Source organism: Cannabis sativa, chromosome 7 (genome assembly GCF_029168945.1).
Source record: "Cannabis sativa cultivar Pink pepper isolate KNU-18-1 chromosome 7, ASM2916894v1, whole genome shotgun sequence".
In the NCBI taxonomy this organism is placed as follows: domain Eukaryota; kingdom Viridiplantae; phylum Streptophyta; class Magnoliopsida; order Rosales; family Cannabaceae; genus Cannabis; species Cannabis sativa.
This window is the reverse complement of record NC_083607.1, coordinates 24,507,824-24,524,609: the sequence shown is the minus strand read 5'-3', so window position 1 is coordinate 24,524,609 and position 16,786 is coordinate 24,507,824. Positions and strand designations below refer to the sequence as shown.

At 39.4% G+C, this 16,786-nt stretch overlaps 5 protein-coding genes and 1 long non-coding RNA gene across 6 annotated transcripts; 4 read left to right on the top strand and 2 right to left on the bottom strand.

Moving 5' to 3' along the window:
• The first annotated feature begins 432 nt into the window (after nt 1-432).
• LOC115696524 (probable mediator of RNA polymerase II transcription subunit 26c) lies at nt 433-851 on the top strand. Its single transcript, XM_030623421.2, has 2 exons — nt 433-738; nt 822-851. The coding sequence occupies exons 1-2, from the start codon at nt 481-483 to the stop codon at nt 849-851; spliced, it is 288 nt and encodes a 95-aa protein (XP_030479281.1). The 5' UTR covers nt 433-480.
• On the top strand, nt 840-11,206 carry LOC133039817 (uncharacterized). Its single transcript, XR_009688728.1, has 3 exons — nt 840-876; nt 10,120-10,355; nt 10,970-11,206. It is a non-coding gene; the product is annotated as an uncharacterized LOC133039817 (long non-coding RNA).
• LOC133029179 (uncharacterized) lies at nt 6,592-7,457 on the bottom strand. Its single transcript, XM_061101671.1, has 2 exons — nt 6,752-7,457; nt 6,592-6,657 (listed from the first exon to the last, which is right to left on the bottom strand). The coding sequence occupies exons 1-2, from the start codon at nt 7,253-7,255 to the stop codon at nt 6,592-6,594; spliced, it is 570 nt and encodes a 189-aa protein (XP_060957654.1). The 5' UTR covers nt 7,256-7,457.
• LOC133029178 (uncharacterized) lies at nt 7,507-8,898 on the bottom strand. The gene is made up of 3 exons (XM_061101670.1): nt 8,809-8,898; nt 7,838-8,701; nt 7,507-7,740 (listed from the first exon to the last, which is right to left on the bottom strand). Exons 1-3 carry the CDS (start codon nt 8,896-8,898, stop codon nt 7,507-7,509), a joined length of 1,188 nt encoding a protein of 395 aa, XP_060957653.1.
• A 1,245-nt stretch (nt 11,207-12,451) lies between the features above and the next one.
• LOC133039679 (uncharacterized) lies at nt 12,452-13,267 on the top strand. Its single transcript, XM_061118590.1, has one exon. The coding sequence runs from the start codon at nt 12,452-12,454 to the stop codon at nt 13,265-13,267; it is 816 nt and encodes a 271-aa protein (XP_060974573.1).
• A 1,778-nt stretch (nt 13,268-15,045) lies between these two features.
• LOC115696525 (uncharacterized mitochondrial protein AtMg00810-like) lies at nt 15,046-16,145 on the top strand. Its single transcript, XM_030623422.1, has 2 exons — nt 15,046-15,073; nt 15,160-16,145. Exons 1-2 carry the CDS (start codon nt 15,046-15,048, stop codon nt 16,143-16,145), a joined length of 1,014 nt encoding a protein of 337 aa, XP_030479282.1.
• The last annotated feature ends 641 nt before the right edge of the window (nt 16,146-16,786 follow it).

The following is a 16,786-nucleotide window of genomic DNA, read 5'->3' as shown; positions in this document are numbered from 1 at the left end:
TTAAAATTGCTAAAAAAAATAATCTTAAGGTATCTTAAATAATAAAATAACATATAATATAGTCTAAAAATTAAAAAAAATAAAATCATAATTTTAAGGTTATCCGATTAAAATAAACAACTAAATGTGTATGAGAAAAAAATTATTCATGAAATAATTTTTTTATAATAAAAAGTAACTAATTGATATATTATTTACATCAAAAGCAACCAAAATGTTACTTTTTTTAAAACTTGCAAAACACTGAAAATTCTGGAAGCGAGAATTTTCAAGTTTTTCCTATTTTCGGTAATAATTTTGAATTTCGGTATTTATGTTGACGTGGCACATTGGTATTTGCGCAAAAAAATTTGTTGAAGGTATTTTTATAAATAAAATCAGTTTTTGGTATAATATTAAAAAGACCCCTTATTTTTTTCGCCATATTGTTGATCGGTCAATCAGAATCTCGAGAATGGATACGATGATTTGCGTACCATAATGGATAGCTCCGGCGTGGATGTGTGGACCCTTATCGACACAGCAATTGCTGTAGCTTCCAAAGATTACGGCAGCGATCTGAAGAAACACCGAGACGGTATCGTTGAGCGTCTCTACACGGCAACTGCGACTTCTTCAGCTCCTACTGTAGCTTATTTGGGTCTGAGTTGGTTGGTTTGTCTTGTACAGTCGAAAGATAGCTTGGTTGGACTGCTTCAAGGTCTCGCAGACATGGATATAACTTTCCAAGCTCTCAAGGTAATTCTTTTGTGGTGGCCATTGCTGTTTTGTTTGTTTCTCTTACTTTTCTCATGTAATGTTCTTTAATTGTTGTAATATAGGAAACTGATATTGGGAGACATGTTAAGTGAGGAGATTGGTGAAGCAACTTGTCAGGTTTTGATGACAACTCTTCCCTTTGTTTGAGCTACCAATGGAAATGAATAATTTTATTATTATTATTATTATTTTCTTAAAAAAAATGGTGTTGGGTTCTTATTTGATTTTAAGGCTGTTTGTTTATCAATGGGTAAAATTAAATAACCCTGGAGAACATGCCTCTGCAATCATGGGTACATTAGTACAAATCCTTTTCCCATTGGGAAATTTCACTTTTTGGCCTTAATAATACAAGCCATATCAAAATTTATACCCTCCCTTAATTTGTACAAATTTAGTCCATTAATTACATGAACTTCCCATTTTACCCTTTTTTTTCAAAAAAAAAAAAAATAAATTAGGTAAAATCTGAAATTGATCTTTCTCTCTCTCTTCCCTCTTCCCTCTCTCTCGTGCACCACTCTCTCTCTCTAAAAAAAACTGAAAAATTTATCAAAAAAATTCCCTCTGTCCGTCCCACTCTCTCGTCCCTCTCTTTCTTCCCTCTTGAATGGTTGTTTTCTCGGTGGGTGTTGGTGGAAAACCGAAGCACAACCCAATATCACTCAAGAATCTTACACCATTATAATGGGTAAGTTGTGTTTTAAGCATTTTGTTTGACTTTATGTAGTTTAAAATTGTTATATGTGTGTTATTTGTTGGGACTGCTGTTTTTTGGTCTGAAATTGTTGAGATATGGCAGATCTGGTTTTCAGTCGAATTCTGTGTTTTCCAGTGTTATCGATGATATATCGATAATATGTCGATGGTTTATCGATGATTACAAAAGGAAAGGTTAGTGACGACCATTATCGACGTTATGTCGACATAATGTCGACGTTATGTCGACATTAAGCAACAAACCCACTAAATACAATTTGTCGACATTTTGTCAATAGTTGTCGACAGCATGTCGACAACAAGCGTTTATCTCTTTTTTAGATGTTGTCGATATTTTGTCGACACCATGTCGACAAAATATCGATGTAAATGAAAAAAAGCCGTAAATAACATAACATAACATTAAAATAACCTAAAATAAAAGGGAAATTTCATTAAAATTAGAAAAAAAACATAACATAAAAAAACATAAAAAAAAAAACAGAAAATAAAGTTCATAAAAAAAAAACAAACATTAAATAAAACTCACCACAAGACATAACATAACAAATTATTTTTTTTAAATTCTTTGGCTTGTGGGTGAGCCTTGCAATACTTGCATAATGTTCCAGGCTTCACCGGTTTACCGTTAAAGATGCCTAGTTTGCAACGACGGCATCCTTCGGGGAACCCTGGTGGTGGAGCCGGCCATACACCAGTTTTGCAAAAATGTGCTTCAAGTTGCTCGAACTCGAACTCGTTCCCACATCGTTCTCTTTCGAAAGCTCTTTGGGCGTCAAAAACTTTCTGCATTTCAGGAGTAACTATGCCAACATCAGGCTCCTGCTTCAGCTCTTCAGGAGTTAAGATGGGGAATTTGCCTTTGTTCTTTCTTGGGGCCATAATTAGAACTTAAGAATAAGAGAAATTTTTAAGAGTAAGAGAGAAGTAGAAGACAAGAGCACTTATGAATAAGAAAGGGATTTGCTTTTATAGAGCAGTAAACATGTTAGGAATGTATGAAAATTTAATGGTCATTAAATGCGTGTAACTGTACAGGTAAAACGCATGAAATGGTGTATTTGTCGACTGAATGTCGATACTATGTCGACATGATGTCGACAACATGCCAATTTAGTGACACTGCTAACTCATTTGTCGATACCATGTCGACGTCATGTCGACAGCTTGTCGATAGGACACGTGTCTGACATGCAACGTGTCAGTTGGGAAGGGTTGTTGGGAACGTAGATAAAATTTATTAACATTAAATGTGTAACCGTAAAACACGAAACGCATGCACTGTGTGTTTGTTGATTGAATGTCGATGGTATGTCGATGTTATGTCGATGGCGAGCATGCTTGGTGTGGTTGTCGATGGTATGTCGATAGTATGTCGACTAAATGTCGACAATTAGTGCCCTAATTTCTGATGTTGTGATTATCGACATTATGTCGATTGATATCGATGGGATGTCGATTTTTATTTTTTTTTGGGTGTTTTTCCCTTTACTCACCTTGTTTTTTTGGTTTGCAATTGCAGGAGAGAAAGTGTTCCTTGTAGTATCGTACGATGGTGTTTGGTTATGTGAGAATTATAATTGGATCTACAAAGCAAATAGCAGCTTGACGTTGACAGTTACAACTGAGACAACCCTACAAGAACTGCGACAAATTTTATATGAAGAGTTGGAAGTTGATCCGGTAGCATATGATTTAAAGTTGGAGATTTGTTCCTTGTACATGAAGGGAAAAATGGTTGCGCCAGAGGTTATTAAGAGAGAACGCCAACTAAGAACGTTTTTAGAGATGAGGGCAACAATGTCAAATACAGAGTTTATGCCATTATTCGTGACCAAGGTGAGAAAAGTTGGGAATTCGGAGCCTACGCCGCCTACTAATCCTCTCCCTCAAAGTGTGGTAGGGTCTTGCGTTCCCAAAACAGATGTTGGGATTGGTGTGAATGAGGAGGTTCCGACCAATTTAGAGGTTCCAACCAATGTAGGGCAAGAACAAGAAGCGACAGGATTTCATCAATTTGAAGAGTTCGATACACCCTTCTACAATAACGATCCTATTGTAGATTTGAATATGGACGATGAACATGATTTGGCAGTCGATGAAGCCGTAGCGGGACCATCGTTGAGGTTAGAGTGTGTACCGAGTAACCAAGGTACACAGCGAGAACAACAACCTCGTAGTGAAAATCGCACTACACCTGGAACTAGCAGTAGTCGACAAGGCAGAACTGAAGAACATGCTCGTCATGCAACGTTCTCAACGTTCTCCTCTTTTGAAGTTTGTACCAAGTTCAAAGCTCCCATGTGGACAAAGGAAGATATAATGGAAAATCATGAGCTAACTACTTATTTACAAAGTAAGGAAGCAGGGGTGATAGAGCTTGGTAATTTTTATGAAAACAAGGAAGAACTGAGACAAGTAGTGGGTAGGTTTGCACTTAATAACAATTTCGAGTGGATGGTGAAGAAGTCATCCTCTGATGTGTTGTACGTTACATGCAAGGCTCCAGATTGTAAATGGAGATTGAGGGGGAGGAAGAAGATGCATTCTGACAACTTTGAGGTCACTGTATTTCACAATGAACACACATGTAACATGAATGCGAGACGTTCAGATCACCGTCAAGCAGCACCATGGGTAGTTGGCCACCTTATTAAGGGGAAGTACACCCAAGATGGAACTAAGTACAAGGCTAAAGACATACAGAGGGACATGTTTGACAACTACGGTATCAGTATGAGTTATGTGAAGGCGTGGAGGTGCAGGGAGATGGGACTTACGTATGCTAGGGGTACGCCTGAGTTTTCATACATGAAGCTTCCTGGGTACTTGTACATGCTGGAACAGAAGAATCCAGGTACCATTACTGACTTGTACTTAGAGGATGAGCGGTTCAAGTACTGTTTTATATCACTCGGTGCATGTAGAAGGGGCTTTTCTTTTTGTCGTCCTGTTTTGAGTATCGATGGCACCTTCTTGAAGACGAAGTACGGCGGTATAACATTAGTTGCTGTGGCATACGATGCGAACAACCAATTGTTGCCGGTTGCTTATGGTATCGTTGACAGTGAGAATAACGACTCCTGGACGTATTTCTTACAGAAGTTGAGGGTAGCAATTGGCGTGGTTGAGAACTTAGTGTTTGTGTCAGATAGGCATCAAAGCATTGATCATGCTGTTGAACTCGTTTTTCCCGAAGCAGTCCACTGTGCATGCTATCACCACATTGTTATGAACGTGAACGCCAAATTCAAGACTGATGCTTTTCACAACCAAATATATAATGTTGCTTACGCATGGTCGAAGACTGAATGCGATAGAGAGTTCGAGAAGCTTAGAAAGATGAATCCGGCCATTGCTGCATATGTGGAGAGTATAGGGTTTGAGAAGTGGGCTCACCCTTATTGTTTGGGCGATAGATACAACATCATGACGAGCAACGCTGCTGAAAGCTTCAATAGTGTCACAGAAGAGTTCAGGAAATATCCAATAACTACTTTGGTTGAATTTATCAGGTTCAGACTCCAATCGTGGTTCGCTGATCGCCTCGAAAATGCTGACAAATGTGCCACCCCTTTGGCCACGCTCTTTGAAAAAAACTTGGCAAAAATTCATGAAAATGCAAGGTACAGGCGCGTCCAACGAAATGGAGCCAATTTGTATAACGTTGGTAGGGGACCTAACGGTGAAAGAGGTGGTGATGTGAATCTAGTTGAAAGAACATGCACCTGCGGCGTGTTCACGTTATTGAAACTCCCTTGCCTTCATGCATGTGCCGCGGCATTGAAAGCGAACACAAGTGTGTACACGCTTTGCTCACCTTATTATTCAAAAGAAACGTGGAGGAAGATTTACGATGATACCATCAATCTTGCTGGTGACGAGGATGATTGGGTTCTCCCAGAACACATCAAGAATATGAAAGTTGGGGTACCTGTGGAAAAGAAGCCTGTAGGTCGTCCAAGAAAAAGCAACGCTGGAAGAAGACGGGAGAATCGTTTCCCGTCTGGTGATAAAAAAGGTTCTGTACCACGAAACTGCAGCCGCTGTGGTAGTTCAGGCCACAACAGAGCAACATGCAAAGCCCGCATTTGAGGCGTCTTGTACGTATTCGTTGGGAAATTTGATCTATTGTAATGATGCATATTTTGTCATAGTTATTTTTGTTGAGGTTGAATATTTTTCAAATATTTTAATTATTTTTAGGTTTAAAGTTATTTTTGTTGAATAATATTGATATTTTATATTTGAAACCACGAATAATTATCAAAATTTGAACGAAAAGAAAATCTATATATACATAACTGTAATGTTAATTACACAAAATATACAATGTCCCAATAATTACACATATAATCAGCCGACATTTTGGTAAAATAAATCAACACACCACCGTTGACGAAACATAGCTATCCGGTCTGGCGTCACATCGGTCAATCCACGCTGCATCATGAGATGCTCCACATACTCAATGCAATAGATGCCACAATCACCACTAAATGCAAAATAAAATGTAAAGTCAGTCTAACGTAAACATATTTTAATACTATAGTACTTTTTTATCGCTATGTACCTGGTTGTTGACTTCGGAACTAAGTCATGAGTGGCTCGAGTCGAGTGCATTTTTGGAAGCACCGTGATGTCCCTGTTAGTTAACGCCATGCTCTGGTTGTTATGTGGAAATTCCCCGGTTGCAAGGATTAGCGAGGGCAGCAGTTCTCCCCAAGTCTTCAGGATGGGTTCCATGGCGGTCCAATGACAGACGCTGGAATCACAGTCGTAGACATTAATTTTCCACAGCTCTATGTCGACTTCAAGTGTGACCCAGTGCCTTGCCTCGGGAAGGTTCAGAACGAAGTAAATAAACTCGTTACCCCTCCATCTCTCAAAGACTTGGGACTGTAATTACAGAGAACAACGAAACAATTAACAAACCATAATAATCTTCCCAAACAATTAACATTTAAAATCTTACTAAAACAATACCTTATGAACCCCTCTGCAGTAGTCCAGGATATAATCCTCCCACACAAAGTTTTTCCTCGGACCCCTGTGGCTCGTCCATGCACTACTGATCATGGTGGTCACGAATGTGGAGAGAATGACACCCTTCTAAGGAAATGTCAGTGGATAGTCGGTGCGTCGCCTCCTCAGCATATGCATTGCTGCATCTATATGCTGCATATAAAGGGAAATGTCAGTTAGACAAAAAAATATATTAATTGCACATAAAGTTGTAAAGTGAAGTAATATTATAAAATACTTTACTTACGTCATCTGTAAGCCATTCCTTTGGTGTGAGCATTATCCAAAAGAATCCTGGACCGTAATCACCACTTCTCAAATCCCGAAGTCGGTGGTTCGGAATGAGTCCAACACACCACTTTCGGAAAGTGGTTAACAATTTCTCATCCGGTGGCTCCAGGGGATCAAAAGTCGAAGATGGCCTATGTCTCCTCTTCATCTCCGTATAGTCACCGAACCATACAGGAGGCTTTCTCTTCCTCTTCCGACTCTTAACCACTGCAGGTTGTGCCTCTATCGACAGAATCTCACCCTGCGACTCGGTGTCATGTACATGGATAACAGGTTGTGCCTCGATCGGAGTCGCTGGAGCTCCCTCATAAGGATCGTAATCGTCGGGGAAGACCTCCTCCTCTTCTACTGGGGGTGAAGCAGCTGGTGGTGGGGTAGATGGATCTGCTGGGGCCTCCGGTGCTGAAGCTGTCGTTGGCGGACGATTCAACATGGCCAATATGTCTCTGAGCTGCTCCATAATTACGTTCTGACCACCCTTCAGCTCTACATGGCTGGTCTCGTATGCCTTCTTCAGCTCGACATGAGCAGCATACAGACCCTGAGTGTCAGCCTCGATCCTATCCAACCTCGCCACTAAATCAGTGTACTCGGCACCCCGAACGCCTGATGAAGATGGTGCACTGGGCTGAGGTTCTAAATCAGTGGCCTGAAAAAATATATATCAAAAAAATACGGTAAGCATACGATAATTCCACAATGTAACAAATATCACAAAACAAAAACAATAAAAAATAAAGACATAAAAAAAGTTCCAAAAATTGGTACCTGAGTGTTTGTTTCCTGAGTGTCTGGGACCTGAGTCTCTGGTACCTGACTACCTGCCTCAGCCTCTGTGTCATCCACACCATCATCAACCAGGTTCTCCACACCATCGTAAGATATGGTCCTCACAAATGCCTCCTCCTCTGTCCGTGGAAGTAGCCCCTTCACCACTTCAAGATTCTGTTTATGGTTCAAAAAATATCAAAATAAAACCATTTAGCATTTATTACAAGCATTTATGTTAAATAATTATTCTGAACATAAGTGAAAATCATACCCGTCTAGAAAATAATGCGCTGACGTCTTTCTTCCCAATATCGCCCTTGCTCGTCCAGCTAAGCATCCTGGGGAACCGAATCCCGTGATTCGTGCCATACCTCTTCCCAACCTCCAAAATGGCCTCGTACGCCCAATATTGTACTGCAGGTGCGAAGCCATATGCTGTGTATTTGCACTCGTGCTGAACATCTGAACTCAGCTTCTTCTCGTAGTTGGCCTTCTGTTTCAACATGTCTTTTTGAAGCGAGTGCATGAGTCTGGCGAATGAGTGCTTCCCCCAAGGAATCCGGAAGAAGAACTCGAGGTCTTCCACATATCTAAGTATGTGAGGCGTAATCAGCGCGTTTGCCTCGCGGCCCAGAACCACTGACTCCACAAACAAGCACAAGCCGAGCTTGTACAAGTCTTCCGGGTTCTGACAGTTTGTGAACCTATCTTGGAGTGCTTCTATCTTCACACTATCAGACCGGTTGAAATATTTGTTGATCAATCTGTCTGACCCCGAGCGCGCGACCTGCGCAGCCTTCTCCTCTTCTGTTGGCCCCGAGGAGAAGTCCAGGCCTGTAATGAGTGCAAACTCCAGCACCCCGAATCTGACCTCCTTCTGACCAATATAAAACCGCATCCTCAACTCCTTCTGAGCATCCACTTTCATTTTGTGGAGCATCAGCTGGTGAAATAACACCGAGGAGAATGTCAAGGGTACGACATTCCAGAAGCTCCCGAAACGGCTATCCTTCGCCGTGTTATTAAGGTTGAACTCCTCAAACCGAGCTTTGATTTTTGCAAACACTCCAGTGCCTCTATATGTGACGCGGCCAGTAAAATGCTCGGGTGCTGGAATAATGAGTCTGGGAGCCATCTGAAAAAACAAAAAACAAATAAATAAAGCTGCCAAAAAAATTTAAAAATATGTCGACATTATGTCGACATTCTGTCGACATTATGTTGACATTATCAAAAGCAGACACAATTCAACAATATCGACAAAATATCGACATCCTGTCGACATTCAGTCGACAATTTTAAACGAACAACAATTCCACAGCATGTCGACATTTGTCGACATCCTGTCGACATTCAGTCGACAATACAAATTAAATTCAACATGTAAATATAATCGACAATATATCGACAACATGTCGATATGCTGTCGACAAATTCAATCAGACCATAATTTCACAACAAGTCGACAACATATCGACATACTGTCGATATTAAGTCGACAATACAACCTAACAATAAACAAGTTGATCTAATCGACAAACCATCGACAAGTCGTCGACAATATAGGGCAGAAAATACATTTCACCCACTAATCGACATCCTGTCGACATACAACGATATCCTATCGACATACAAATAACAGCTAAATTCAAACAGACACCCAAAATATCGACATCCTATTGACATCCTATCGATATGTCATCGACAAACACTGTACATACATATAATTTCGCCAAAAATAATACACAGAATCAAAGGAATCCACAGAATGTATATGAACAAAGATAAATCACAAGTAATCAAGTAATCCACAAAAATCTAGCAAAATTGAACATTTAAAATCAATTTTTTTTAAAAAAAAATGGTACCTTTTTGACTGAAGTGGGTGTCGATTGAGGACGGTGGTGGGTGTTGACTGGATTTTGTGGTCGTTGTTTCGTGGGTTTTGTCGTCCTCGACTGGGTTGTGGGTTCGTCGATTGGATGCACACGAAGAGGGAATGGAGGGAGAGGGAATGGAGGTTGGGGAAGTGGGTTTGGGTTCTCGGACTTTCGTTATGGCGAGGGAGAGGGAATGGAGGTTGGGGAAGACGAAGTGGAAAGAGAGAGAGGGAATGGAGGTCGGGAACGCTGGTTGGGTTTCTCGGAGGTAGGTGGGGGGTTGGGGAAGCCGAAGTGGGAAGAGAGAGAGGAAAGGGAAACTGTTAGAGGGAAATTTTAATTAAATGGTAATTTGGGTAACTTTTAAAATTATAGGCATCAATTTGTACAAATTAGTTTAGGGTATAAATTTTGATATGGGGTATATTATTAAGGGCAAATAGTGAAATTTCCCTTCCCATTTTAGTTTTATCCTTTTGGTTTGAAATTTGATCTTTTCCCAAACCCATATTGCTTGATCTGTATTCGAATTGAATGCGTACATTAATTGCGATTAAGCTATACTTAATTATTCCTAAATCCAAATTCATATTTTGATTTGACCTTTATTCAAATTATGCAAAAAAAAATAATAATAATTAAAGTGGCTTCTGATTACCTTCAATTGACGTAGATAAGCCTTACGCTGAGTTTTTGGGCACCTACGAGTCGTTGTTTCTGTTTGCAATGGGGGAAGACAGTAATGTGTATCTATCGTTTTAGTTTATGTGTCGCCGCATCTGGTTTGCAACGGTGAAGACAATAATGGACATCTCACCCATCTCTCTCTATTTGCTTATGACGTCAGAGCACTAATTCCTCTCTTAGTCCTCTACTTCAGTAGCTCGTTAAACTTAAGCTTGAGACAAGGTATTTGATTGACTATTAAACTATGAATTTTGTATTTAAAATTTGGTTGTCATCATTCTGATGATAACACAATTTTTTTAAATTAATTTTTTTATTTAATTAAATGGTTAGATTTGGAAAAATCACAAACCAAAGTCCTATACAGAATGGATAAACTATTATAAGAATTTGTTTCAACATAATACAGAATGAAAAACTGCACAACAAATCAAAAAAGTTACAATGAATCATCTCTTTATACTATAATAAATTGGCAATATACCATATTAGAAAAATTGTTCCTAAGTATATGGTGCCTTCTTTATTCCACCCAGTTTTCTCTTAACATAATACACATTTCTAAACATAGAATGATACTAGCATTACAAATAAAAAATTTACAGGGCTATAGCTACAAATCCTTTAAAAGAATACCAATCCAACAGGAAGAGAATTAATTACTCTTCTTCTTCTATTCTCTTTTTGGCTTTTGGATGAGAGCCAATCCTTGCAGTATCACTCAAGTGTCGGAACGTTTAAAAGTTGAATTGTAGCCTGGTCGGTATAAATTGAAGTCTTTCAAATTTTTCTAACTCACTGGATTTCTATGGTCGGGCCACTATGCTATGTTTCAGATGCCCTCCTAAGAGGAAATTGGGGGACATAGTTGCGATTCAGACCAACACCCAGTCTAAAAGTTTTTCCAACTTCTGTTGTGGCTTGCCAATTAGTTGAGAGGCAAAGCTGGAGGATCAAAACTAATTAGATTTGCCCACAAATTGGCAAGCTTCAGCAAGTAGTGATTTCCATCCCAAACCACCATTTTCATTCCTGATGCCAATAAATATAGAAAATTTCAGTAAATGCATTGGGCTAGATATTAGGAGTAAAACATAGTGAAAATGAATTGTGTTATTAGATGATTAGAATGAAACAGTATTACAAGTATTTATAGGCAAAAAGCCAAGCTACAGTACATAACAGAATAAACCGAAAAATAACTAACAAAACTAACTAATTCCTAACTGATCTAAGAAGCAGACACGTAAAAATTGGGAAATAGAAAATCGTTTCATTTAATGAATAATTCCATAACAATGAATTTAGCAAAGTAAAATAACCAATTTGATGTCCACCACATGATTAGTATTGATGCTTGAAGTTGTAGGCAGGCAATATGCTTCAGAGTTCGATGCAACTTTGAATGCACTAATGGAGTCCAACCAACCTATCTTCCGCAGGAATCGTGCCATGCTTTCTCTCAAGAACAACCTATCTGTTGACTGTCAATGTTATCCGCAGGAATCGTGCCAGGTATGAAGGTCTTTTTCTTTTTTCTCCATTGTTATTGGTAATCTGAAAAATTCAGGGTACATCAGTTCTAGAAAAGATTATATATCTTTTCAATCTTGGCCATGAACTTTATATTTTATTTGGTTTCTAGTCTTAGATCAGTTAGGAATTAGTTAGTTTTGTTAGTTATTTTTCGGTTTATTCTGTTATGTACTGTAGCTTGGCTTTGTGCCTATAAATACTTGTAATACTGTTTCATTCTAATCATCTAATAACACAATTCATTTTCACTCTGTTTTACTCCTAATATGGTATCAGTCGCAATATCCTGAAGCTCCAAGAAATCAAATTGCAGCTTCAAGATTCAAGCTTCCTCCATCACAGCAATGGTGCGTACTCGAGCTACAAGTTCTGCAACCAATTCTGATGATCCTTCCAGAGTTGAAGTCCCCACGGCTCCTCCACCATCGAATACTTCCGCTGACAACCCATCTCGAACGAACACTCTTCCTTCTCCTGCTGTTCATCGTCCTCTTCCAGTCGAAAGACCAGCATACGAAGACGTTCGATCACCCTATTATCTCAGTACAGCAGACCATCCTGGTCTGGTCTTGGTTACATCTGTCCTCACATACAAGAACTTCCAACCATGGAAAAGGGACTTCAAACTCTCCATTTGAGCAAGAAACAAAACTCCTTTTCTTGAAGGTACTCTTCCTCAACCCCCTTCCCATGATTCTCTCTTTGATTCTTGGAATAGATGCAATCAACTTGTCATGTCTTGGATCTTGCATTCGGTTTCACCCAAAATAAAAAGCAGCATCATGTACTTAGATACTGCATCTGAGATGTGGACCGTGTTAAACAATCGGTTTAACCAAGGCAATGGTCCACGGATCTTTGAATTAAACGAAACACTAACATACCTCAATCAAGGGGATGACTCCGTTAGTGCATACTTCACTAAACTCACTGCCATCAGGGACGAAATTAATCAATTAAGACCCTGCATTCCTTGCACATGTTCTGCTGCTGCCCAAAGATTAGATCATCAAAACCATGACCATGTTCTTCAATTCCTTAAGGGTCTCAATGACTCATATCATGCAGTTCGTGACCAAATACTACTGCTTGATCCATGCCCCCCTTTAAACAAAGTCTTTTCTATGGTAGTCAACCAAGAAAGACAAAGAACTTTGGGTCATAGATCTTTTCCTCCCTTGGCTGCTGCAACATCCAGTAACTCCCAAGACAATGCCCCTGCAACAAATGCAGCTTCCAAAAACAAACGCCCTCGCCCTCATTGCACCCACTGCCAAAAACCTGGTCACTACAGGGACAAATGTTACTTTCTAGTTGGCTTCCCACCTGACTATGGCAATCGCAAACCAAGTGACAACCCCCCTGTCAACACAAAGAAACCTGACACTGGTAATCACACCAGAAATCCCCAAGCTTCACATGTTTCAAGCACTGCTGATGCATCTACTCCTCAACTTACACCTGCCCAATGTCAACAAATCATCTCTATGTTGACTCAACAGCTGCAGCCTACTACAGATGCCTCAACCTCCAATGACAATGTTGCCATCAACAACTTCTCAGGACCTTTCTCCGATATCGAAGATTGGGACTGCTAAGCGTTTTGGCAACTTGTACTACTTACAGCAACAGACCAATGAAGACAATTCTACTATACAAGCTTGTAATGTACACCTTAATCAAATCCAATGGCATACTCGCCTTGGACATCCCTCTGTAAAGATTACTAATAAGATCAATAAACATTTACAAGTTTCTGAAATTTCTACACCTTTTAATTGTCCAACATGTCATATTGCAAAACAAAAAAAGCTGCCATTTCAATCAAACAACAACATATCTCCTCATATTTTTGACCTTGTTCATATGGATATATGGGGACCCTATTCTGTCTCATCCATTGAAGGTTACAGATATTTTCTAACCATAGTGGATGACCATTCACGACACACTTGGTTATATCTCTTAAAAGCAAAATCAGATGCTCCCTTGGCCATACAAACTTTTTTTCAGCACGTACTGATTCAATACAAAACAAACATTAAATCAATTCAAACTGACAATGCCAAGGAGCTAACTCTTACTACTTTCTATGCCACCAAAGGTGTCATCAATTATAACTCATGTGTTGGCCGTCCACAACAAAACGTTGTTGTCGAACGAAAACATCAACATATACTAAATGTGGCTCGAGCCCTTGCCTTCCAATCCCACTTACCTCTGCAGTACTGGAGTTATATGGTCACCACGGCTGTTTATCTATTAAACAGAACCCCATCCATCTTATTAAATGACAAAACTACACATGAACTCCTTCACCAAAAACAACCACAATATCATCACGTTCGCAATTTCGGTTGTTTAGCATATGCATCTGTTGTCAATTCAGCAACAAAATTCTCACCTCGAGCCAAACCGTGTGTTTTCATTGGCTATCCACATAATATGAAGGCTTACACCCTTCTTGATATTCAAACAAATCACATTTTTCATTCAAGAGATGTGATTTTTTATGAAAATATATACCCTTTGAAACAATCCACCCCACCACACAACATTGATCAGTTTTTTTCCAATACTGACACTAATAATTCCCATATCACAATTGAGATCAATCCGTCTCACCTCCCACAATACAAGTAGTATAACACTCACCCTCAGTCTCCTGATATTAATCCCTCTCGAGATCACAACTCCACAGACAGTGCACATTCGCACTTAGCTCCTGAGAACTCCACTCAACCTCAATCAATACCTGCTACAACAATAAAAACACGATCTGGCCGCATATCAAAAACTCCAACATCCCTCAATGATTACCAATGTCCCACCACCAGCACAGACTATCCTCTCACAAATTTCTTATCTTATCACAGATTCTCTCCTCTTTTTCGAGCTGCTATACTCTCACTTAATTGCATTCCAGAACCAACAACTTACAAGCAAGCTTCCAAACATAAAATTTGGAACAATGCTATCGATGTCGAAACCGATGCACTCGAAAAGAATCATACATGGATTGTAGTCCCATTACCACCAAATCAACACGTCATTGACAATAAATGGGTCTACAAGAAGAAATATAAACCAGATGGTTCTGTAGAACATTGCAAAGCACGTTTGGTAGCCAAAGGCTACACCCAACAACCTGGCATAGACTACTTCGAAACCTATGCACCCGTAGCCAAATTTAACACACTCAAAATCATGTTTTCCCTTGCAGCCATCAATAACTGGCACCTTCATCATATGGACATCAACTATGCATTCCTCCATGGGGAATTGCATGAAGATGTCTACATGAAACTCCCACAAGGATAAAAACCTAAAGAACCAGTCCCACCTAATGCAGTGTGCAAACTACAAAAGAGTCTATATGGCCTTAAACAATCTTCAAGGCAATGGTATGCCAAATTGAGTTCTCATCTTCTACACGAACAATTCACTCAATCCCCAAACGATCATTCTCTGTTTATTAGACATCAGTCAGGTGTTTTTTTGGCTCTTCTCGTTTATGTGGACGACATTATCGTCGCCACAATTAACACATCTGCCTTAACCAAATTCATCACTACCCTTGATGCACAATTCAAGTTAAAAGACCTTGGCCCTCTCCATTTCTTTCTCGGTCTAGAAATTGCACGATGCCCTCAAGGCATCTCTGTATCTCAACGACCATTCACTATTCAATTGCTCAAAGATTCTGGCTGCCTTGGTTCAAAACCAGTGTCCACTCCCATGGAACCAAACATTAAACTTAGCACTGAATCAGGGGACTTACTACCAAACCCAACTCAATATCACAGCCTCATTGGCAAGCTTCTATACCTCACAATAACACGGCCTGATATAAGTTTTGCCGTAAATAAATTGAGTCAATTTTTACAATCCCCTCGACAACCTCACTTGACTGCAGCCACAAGAATTTTACACTACCTAAAGAATTCTCCAGGGCAGGGCCTATTTTTCCACGCATCATCATCATCACCACTCCAGCTCAAAGCTTTTGCTGATGCTGATTGGGGAGCATGCCTCGACACCAGACGCTCCATCTCTGGCTACTGTGTATTTCTTGGCAAATCCTTAATCTCCTGGAAGTCAAAGAAACAGCCCACGGTTTCCCGCTCCTCAGCCGAAGCAGAGTACCGGGTAATGGCCAATGCTACGTGTGAACTAACCTGGGTCATCTCCATACTGAAGGATTTTCACACCAACATTCAGCTGCCTTCAACTCTTTTTTGTGACAATAGCGTAGCAATCCACATTTCAGAAAATCCAGTATACCATGAGAGAACTAAACACGTCGAAATCGATTGCCATATCGTCCGAGAAAAGATCACCAATGGCACTCTCAAAATGAATCATGTTTCATCCAAAGCCAATCTTGCAGACATCCTAACAAAACCACTCTTTCCTGCTTCCTTCAACGAAATTTTGTCCAAGATGGGTGTTCGAGATCTCTACACTCCACCTTGAAGGGGCCTCTTAGATCAGTTAGGAATTAGTTAGTTTTGTTAGTTATTTTTCGGTTTATTCTGTTATGTACTGTAGCTTGGCTTTGTGCCTATAAATACTTGTAATACTGTTTCATTCTAATCATCTAATAACACAATTCATTTTCACTCTGTTTTACTCCTAATACTGCTTGATATCAATCAATGTAAAGACTCTCAAATCTAAGAGCACTAAAACTAGAAAATAGACAAAATAAAATACATTTACAAGGTTGGGTTTAGCCCATTATGTAAAGAATCCTAATAAATTGAGCATGGTTTGCTTTTTTGAATGTAATGTATTAGTTAGAATGATATCTTAACCACTTGAGGTTAACTCAAGTGGCCATAGGTGGGTGTGTGTGTCTTGCAGGTTCTGGGTTCGAGTCCCAGATAAAATATGGTTGTAATATATAAACGCCTTAAATCAAAAAAAAAAAAAAGTTAGAATGATATCTTGGCACTTGTCATTTTATTGGGAGACAAAAAGTTGAATAATAATGTTTATCTGGATAGAAGTATGAACTTTTAGTGTCATAGGTCAAAATTGTTACAAATTTACCTTCCTTACATAAACAATTGATGGCATGTTGATTTTTTTTGATGAGCTAAAATGACAATTCT

Excerpts from the sequence above, each read along its gene's own strand:
- LOC115696524 (XM_030623421.2), top strand. The coding sequence starts at position 481 with ATGGATAGCTCCGGCGTGGATGTGTGGACCCTTATCGACACAGCAATT. Across the intron at positions 739-821 it reads TAACTTTCCAAGCTCTCAAG|GAAACTGATATTGGGAGACA; the intron begins GTAATTCTTTTG and ends GTTGTAATATAG.
- LOC133029179 (XM_061101671.1), bottom strand. The coding sequence starts at position 7,255 with ATGGAGCAGCTCAGAGACATATTGGCCATGTTGAATCGTCCGCCAACG. Across the intron at positions 6,658-6,751 it reads AGGAATGGCTTACAGATGAC|CATATAGATGCAGCAATGCA; the intron begins GTAAGTAAAGTA and ends CTTTATATGCAG.
- LOC133029178 (XM_061101670.1), bottom strand. The coding sequence starts at position 8,898 with ATGTCGACATGCTGTGGAATTGTTGTTCGTTTAAAATTGTCGACTGAA. Across the intron at positions 8,702-8,808 it reads TGTCGATATTGTTGAATTGT|ATGGCTCCCAGACTCATTAT; the intron begins GTCTGCTTTTGA and ends TTGTTTTTTCAG. Across the intron at positions 7,741-7,837 it reads GCGCATTATTTTCTAGACGG|AATCTTGAAGTGGTGAAGGG; the intron begins GTATGATTTTCA and ends AACCATAAACAG.
- LOC133039679 (XM_061118590.1), top strand. The coding sequence starts at position 12,452 with ATGTACTTAGATACTGCATCTGAGATGTGGACCGTGTTAAACAATCGG.
- LOC115696525 (XM_030623422.1), top strand. The coding sequence starts at position 15,046 with ATGGCCTTAAACAATCTTCAAGGCAATG. Across the intron at positions 15,074-15,159 it reads AAACAATCTTCAAGGCAATG|GTGTTTTTTTGGCTCTTCTC; the intron begins GTATGCCAAATT and ends GACATCAGTCAG.